This window comes from Charadrius vociferus, unplaced genomic scaffold (genome assembly GCF_000708025.1).
Source record: "Charadrius vociferus isolate BGI_N301 unplaced genomic scaffold, ASM70802v2 scaffold475, whole genome shotgun sequence".
Lineage (NCBI taxonomy): Eukaryota > Metazoa > Chordata > Aves > Charadriiformes > Charadriidae > Charadrius > Charadrius vociferus.
The window spans coordinates 3,382,211-3,389,133 of record NW_009648337.1 but is presented as its reverse complement, the minus strand read 5'-3'; the positions used below and the strand labels follow the sequence as shown (position 1 = coordinate 3,389,133).

Below are 6,923 nucleotides of genomic sequence, written 5' to 3'. Positions count from 1 at the left end.
AATACAACAAAGTAAAATAGTACTTTCTAAAATAAATAGCTAATGTTAAGACAATGCCAGGCTTTAATACACCATTTATTTTAGATAAGTTAGTAAACTGTACAGATTTCTAGTACGTTTTCTTTTGTCATATATAACAGAGTGTAGTCGACTTACCAGATCCTCAAACTCTTTAGAGGAGATCCACTGAATTCAGCTTCTAACACTTTTGAGGATCTGGGCCTAAGAATCATTTGTTTACTCACTCCATCTGATGATGGACAGCAAATGTTTCACACAGATTTTTTTTGTAAACGCTAAAGGGAGTAATACTAGTTTGCGTTACAGTCAGTCAGCGTACGTTAGTTATGCTACAGCATTTGTCATCTGTAAAACATGAACAACTGTCTGACCGTACCAGTTAGCTTCTACAGCTCATTGCAAATGCAATTTTTAAAGTCCCCTTCAAAAGGATAATCTTGCTCTTCAGCCCATTCTAGCCTAAATAAAATCACTGCAGATCAGCCCAACAAGGTTTTAAAGCGCACGGTTCTCTTGGGGACACAAGTAGAAGCAGCAGCAGAGAACAGCCTTACGCAAGGCGTGTGCTTACGCAGCCCTGCGACTATAATCACAGGTATGGGCCTGGAGAGGGTTCTCACAGGTCCTCGGCTACGTTTCCTTAACAAAACTGGAGCTGAAAATCAGATAACCTCAGCAGGCAAACATCAGTCCAAGTCAGCCAATCGCAACTGAGATGGTGAGTCAGTGGATTCCTCTAAAAATATCTGAGGTATTTAGCCAAGTTTCTGTCAATAGACCAGAAGACAAACCTGAGGTAAAGGTAGACAAGCTTAATCGGGTGAGAATCATTACTCAATTTAGAAGACTGCAAACAGTTCGTTGTATATTCATAGGGAAAAAACACTAGATTGCAGGATTTTTTGAAGCATTTATCTACTGTCACAAGGTACCGGTACATCTTTTAAATGAAATCTGTGCACAGTTCCAACAGCTGAGACACCAAGTTTTAAAAGTGAAACTCTATACTTTCACTACATGAAGCCAACTATTTCTGTAGTATTTTATTAATCCAACAATCCAACCTGATGGACTCAATCTTCCTTACCTGTAGAGCTACTTACCTCATCATGCATCAAAATAATATGAACAAGAGTACATCAACCTCCGATAAGGAAGTTAAGACAGTGCACAGTAAATAAACTGTATTTTATTGTTACAAAAGCAGCTACGAGCCAGACTACCTCCCCAAACGGCTGCCTGCTACCACTAGGTTTGACACAGGTCTCTTTCAAATAGTTTGAGATGAAACAGCTTTTTACCTTACTGTTTTTTTCTGTGTCTCCATCTGTGTTTTGTAACACAAGTACCATACATTTTCATGGTTAAATTTTTCACATACAGGCAGTCTGCATAAAGCCCAATATCCTTCAAAAGCCTTTACGGCTGGTGAGTCATACCTGTAAGAGATCATTTGCATCGTAACGTGCATCGTGTCACTAAAAGGATATACAAAAATCAGTTCAAGACAGTTACTTTAGTTAACAACCAAAAGACGTGAAGACAAGAAACAGCAAGAGTATCAATGTGTCAAACTTTGAGCTAAAGCAAAAAACAAAAGTTGGGGTTTTTTAATTTGCCAGATATTCTTTTAATGACAAATATAAAAAGACTGAAAACATGTCATTCTGACTGCCTTTTTTTTTTTTTTTTAAACAAATGGTCTGTTTTTATAATTACAAATAACTGTGTAAGACAATACCTTCTTTGTACTGCAAAACCAACAAATACAAGGATGCAATCAAGTTTCTAAGCATCTCTAAATTTGAAACGTGAATTATTTCTTTTTCATTCGGAAAATTCTTAATAATTGTTCATTTTTGTTAGAAGGTAACTCAAAGTACAACAACATCTAGACCTGTTTTTAAAGGAGCTTTCTTTCCTGATACATCTTTGAACAGAATTACTCCTTTCGAGTTCAGTACATTCACAAAATAGCTCAATTAAGAACAGTATCACCAATGAATTGACTACTGGAAAGAGACAAAATTTACCAAACATACAGAAATATAAGTTTTACCATAGCAATTATGCATATCAAAAGATGACACCTGTAATTAATTTTAAAAAGATACAAAAAAAGAGAAAAACCTGAATTACAGAAAAGAAAGTCATATTTATTTAATGAAAAACTAGAAGTTAATAAAAATTAGCAAATACACAAAAAATATACACAAACAGCAGCAATACTATGTAGTGACTTACAAAGGGGGGGCGTGGGGCGGGGGGGAAGCAGCGGCCAGAGACCAGACCGCTCAACATGGCTTGTCAGTCAAAGGGGGGAGGAAAAAAACACAAACGAAAACACGAAACAGTATCCTTTTCAACAGTACAATCAATCTACAAACAAGTTTTTAGAATTATTTTACAACATTTCCTGTAGAATCAATTCTTAATACAAAAGATGCCCATTTTGGGTGTATATATATTTTCAGTGGTTTACTGTTGACTTATTTTAAATATATTAGTGTTACTACATGCAACTGCTTCCTGTAATTTAACAGCCTCTCCTTTTATTTACCTTCATATACGTCTACCCTCCGTCTACCAAATAATTTGTCTGACAGTCAAAGATGGTTACCCTAGTTTCTGCTAAATTAAATGCAACGGATTTAAACACTGGCCTGAAGAGGTTTGATTGCCATTTCAACACATGGATATAGTTACGTTGATGCCTAAATTGCCATTTTCTGCAAAGAGCTGTGCGATGCTGGTGTCAAAGACTAGACAGTCACTATTCATAATGGCTGTTGCAATTCCCTCATGAATAGACCGAGGAGTTGCTTCCCAAGTCAATCGCCGCCTATGACCATTTAACTCAAGTCGATAAGCAAAGTTTTCCGCTTGCTTGCGTGTTCCTATCAGCTGTACAATCGCAAAGAACTGCTGGTGACCATCATATTTTTCCTGTTTCTCCAATACTAACATGAAATGAAAGCCAAAACAAGACTGCATCATGACCCAGTCAACAGCACCAGGAAGATTAATGTCTGTAGCAAGGAACACTATATCTTCTCCCTGAAGTGTTGTAATTGACTTGTGTTGATGCATCAGATGTGGCATTACAGCATCCAGAGAACCTTGCCATTTACATGAAGCACCGGGACATGGACAGGAGTAAGGCCTAAACTCACACAGCTCCTCGTGGTCTGCTTTTTCGGTGTGTGGCAAAGTTATCTCACATCCAGATGAGGCATATTTACATGGGAATAGTACAGAATTGGCAACTTTCTCCATAGCCAGGTTACGGATGGAGCCCAGCGGGCCTCGGCAAGTTGGACAGCACGTAAGTTTGGGGCGACAGTTGCTACAAACAAGATGGCCACTCTGACACTGAAGAATTGGTGGCAGCACATAGTCAAAACAGACAGGACACTCAAAGAGACTAGCCAAGTCATTATTGGAAGCTGTAGTGCCAGTCAGTGCAGGCACCCTCTGCGATGGCGTACACTTTGAAGTACCTGTAGGTAATGCTGTAGCAGTCTGACGGCTCATTTCTGTAATACAAGAGAGAAAAGAGAATGAGTATCTAAACACATTTTATTTTCCTCTGCATACAGTATTTCTTGATTTACAAAGCAGCTTCAAAAGCAAATAGATACAAATGAAAGCAAAAAAACCCCACGTAGCGCAAACTGTGGGTACGTTACGTGTAGAACATCAGTTGTGCCGCATACAATACAGACACTTGTATGACATGCAAATTTAACCCGGGAAGAAGTTCTGCTAAGTATGCTGAAGTGGAATTTACCTATTGAAAGCTGCAAAGGACATAAGTAAAGACATGCTAAAAACATAACCAAAATCCTCAAAAAGTTTGCTGTTGGTTTGGGGTTTTTTAATATTGCATTTACGAAATACTCCACGCAGCTCACTTGCATGTAACAACTAGGGGCACAATGGAACAATTCGAAGGCTGATAAGTTGCTGTGTATATAGCGAGGTAAGAAACTAGCGGCTTTTAATGAAGAAATGAACTTCCTGATATGACCACCTCAGTAATCATGTTTACCATATAATTTTTTAAAAAAAATTGAAAAACAGTAGCAAGGAAAAACATAGCTAAGAAGATTACACCGTCTTTCTCCCGGGCCAGGACAGTGACTCTCCATTTTCATCACTCTGTTACTAAGGCCCGTAGCTTGTAAAGTGCATCCCTTGCTTCAGCGTCCTGAACTAAACCCTTTGTGAAGATACCAGAAAAGACGACCAAAGCCATTATTTCACTAAATTTCCCAAATCAGACAAGAAATTCAAAAAATTCATTTTGAGAAATAATTTTGACATATACGTACTCAAACACTTCCAGTAACTTGAAAAGGCACTGTTGATGAAGTTTTACATTCAGGGGAGTTTACACTGACGTTCTATTCTTTCACATGTCCCCAGACAAAAGTTAACAACTGTCTGACCAAACAGCTCACTCGAGCATTCAGCAGATGCAGTAAAAGTACCATATTCCTGAACACGTTATGGATGCTACACTTCGTCCTGCGCCCCCTAACTCTCCTCCTTCTTGTGCAAAAGGAATTACTAGTACTATCAGAAAAATTAAACACTCAATTTTGAAAAAATAAACCTTACCTTTGTAGGTTAAGGCAAGTTAAGTAAAATGCTATCCAAAACTGGTTTCCGTTACACGGGAAGATTCTCAACCACCTTAGGTGCTTCTGTACATCATGTATGTAGAAAGCTCTCACAACAAACCTCATCTTTAATCTCCCTGCTATTTGACATGGGAATATTAGGCAATAGGCGAGCTTCCCATATTTAGCATCATTTCACCCACAAACTTACTCATACTTGGACTGGATACCCCAAAGCAGTATACTGTGCATGCTTCTGCAAGACATGCACTGTTCAGGGCACGAAGCAAAGGAACTAAGAGATTCCAACATGCAAAATAACTTATCCCTTGACATTCAAAAAGGAATCACAGAGAGGCAGTTTCAAATTCTACAGAAGCACCTCTCCCCAGTCCAGAGCTAGACAAACACAGGTGTCAAAGAGTCAGTGTTCAGTCACTGATGTTATTGAGTCTCACGTGCCCAGTAACAGCATCATCTCACTCCTGCAAAGCCTCTTCCTTCATCTCAGGCTTGCTGGACTAGAAATATCCAGTTCCCATCTTCAGGAGAAAAACACCCATACAGCGGTTTCCAATGCTGGGGCTTAACTGATACTGTAGAGATATGACAGGAATGTTTGTATCTTTTGGCCTTATTTTCCTACTGTAAGGCATTCCAGCTTCGATTAAAAATTAAAGATAATCTGTGATAAATCAAATACATGTTCTGGGGAAGTGATGCCACACCAGCTTGTTGCGAGGAGACTCAAACGGGAAGGCCTCTCTGACGACTGAGCACTGCTGCTATTTTTCCCCAACACCCGCAGGTGGGAGGTTCACGATGGCACACTTCTACGTTCTAGAACAAATTATACACAGTGGGCAATCGTAGATGGGAGAACGAATTCTGACCACGCTGTTCACTTGCAGAGAGCTTAGAAATCACATGCATATTTATATGTAGAATTCTAAAAGTGCTTCCCTTCAAATACTGTAAACACACACCTTTCAGAAAAGTTCGTGTGCGCGTCATCTTACCTGAACCTATACGTCCTGATCCAGGGATCCCCAGTAACCAACACATAACACTGGTGAAAACCACTGCGTTAGACTGGTTCCCTAGGCAGTCTGACGAGCTAGGTGAGCTCCGGTTTCTTTAATTACACCTCTCGGAGCCCATTCAACAGTTAAATTAAGCAACCTACACACTTTGCAAAAGACCTTACACACAGATGTGCTTCCCACTTTAGCTTTCTAAGCTGGAAGTACTAGAGGAAAGAACTGTACAGCGCAGCCTTAGCACCATGGCTGTACGTGACCGGCCTTCACACACACCTTCCACAACCGAGGACCATCCAAATAAGCAGGAAATGAAATCGAGCCGGAACCTGTGAACCAGACCACTGAGACTAGCAGGCAAGGAAGAAACTGGATAAAGCTATAAACTGCAATTTACCAAGCCTAAACCTGCCCAAAGCCTACATTTTCGTCACTCGTGTTAACACAGAGATGAATAATACATCATGACGGAAAAGGCAGAAAGTTCCTTTTTTATAGCTGTCTTAAAAACTACAAATTAATCACAAGTAAAAATGTTATCAGTGTAATACATTTAACCCAGCAAACTATCAAAAACATACAATTACAAACCAATTACGGAACTGGAAATAAAGTTTCAAGCTTTTTTTAGTTATAAAACCTTTACTACGGGTCAAAACCCCTATATGCAGTATTTGTCATTACATTACGTTTGTTTGCACACACTGGGAGTAAGTCTCTAAGCAACAGTGACAAACTAAGGTACACTAGGTGTCATCTTCAAAAGTATTAGTTGCTACAACACACATTATTCATAAGATTGTACAAATTTGAAAAAGTTTAACCAACAGAAAGAGTGAAAAGGGAAAAAACATATTTTAAAATTTCCTCGTTCTAGACCAAGAACTCTCTCCTCGATGACATCAGAACGCACCGACCTGTTGATAAAACCATTCTCAACACCGTTCTGGGGAAGGGTGGACTACGCAGGCTACCGAGACCTCCCGAGGGGCAGGATATCACAGTCCCCACAAAACCCGCTTAAAATACTGCACGTAACGCAATTGCGAAGTCACTACCTTTCCCCTTGCCGGTTCTACTTCCCGGCAAGCACGCACGCAGGGCTCCCTTCCACGCGTGCAGGCCGCCGGCGGCAGATCTCCCCGTCATGGGCAGCGAAGGCGCTCATGGCGCTCCCGCACGGAGGAGACGGGCCGGGGGCGGCGGCGCCGCGGGGGGCGCGGGGCGGGCGATGCTC

At 40.4% G+C, this 6,923-nt stretch overlaps 1 protein-coding gene across 1 annotated transcript; it reads right to left on the bottom strand.

Annotated features, from left to right (window-relative positions):
* Nucleotides 1-2,159: 2,159 nt before the first annotated feature.
* On the bottom strand, nucleotides 2,160-6,835 carry SIAH1 (siah E3 ubiquitin protein ligase 1). The gene is made up of 2 exons (XM_009885073.1): nucleotides 6,745-6,835; nucleotides 2,160-3,557 (listed from the first exon to the last, which is right to left on the bottom strand). The coding sequence occupies exons 1-2, from the start codon at nucleotides 6,833-6,835 to the stop codon at nucleotides 2,707-2,709; spliced, it is 942 nt and encodes a 313-aa protein (XP_009883375.1). The 3' UTR covers nucleotides 2,160-2,706.
* Between the last annotated feature and the right edge of the window lie 88 nt (nucleotides 6,836-6,923).

What these genes read in the sequence shown, in the direction of transcription:
- SIAH1 (XM_009885073.1), bottom strand. Translation starts at nt 6,835, where the DNA reads ATGACGGGGAGATCTGCCGCCGGCGGCCTGCACGCGTGGAAGGGAGCC. An exon ending in TAGAACCGGCAAGGGGAAAG is followed by an intron (nt 3,558 to 6,744) that starts GTAGTGACTTCG and finishes CTTGTATTACAG; the next exon opens with AAATGAGCCGTCAGACTGCT.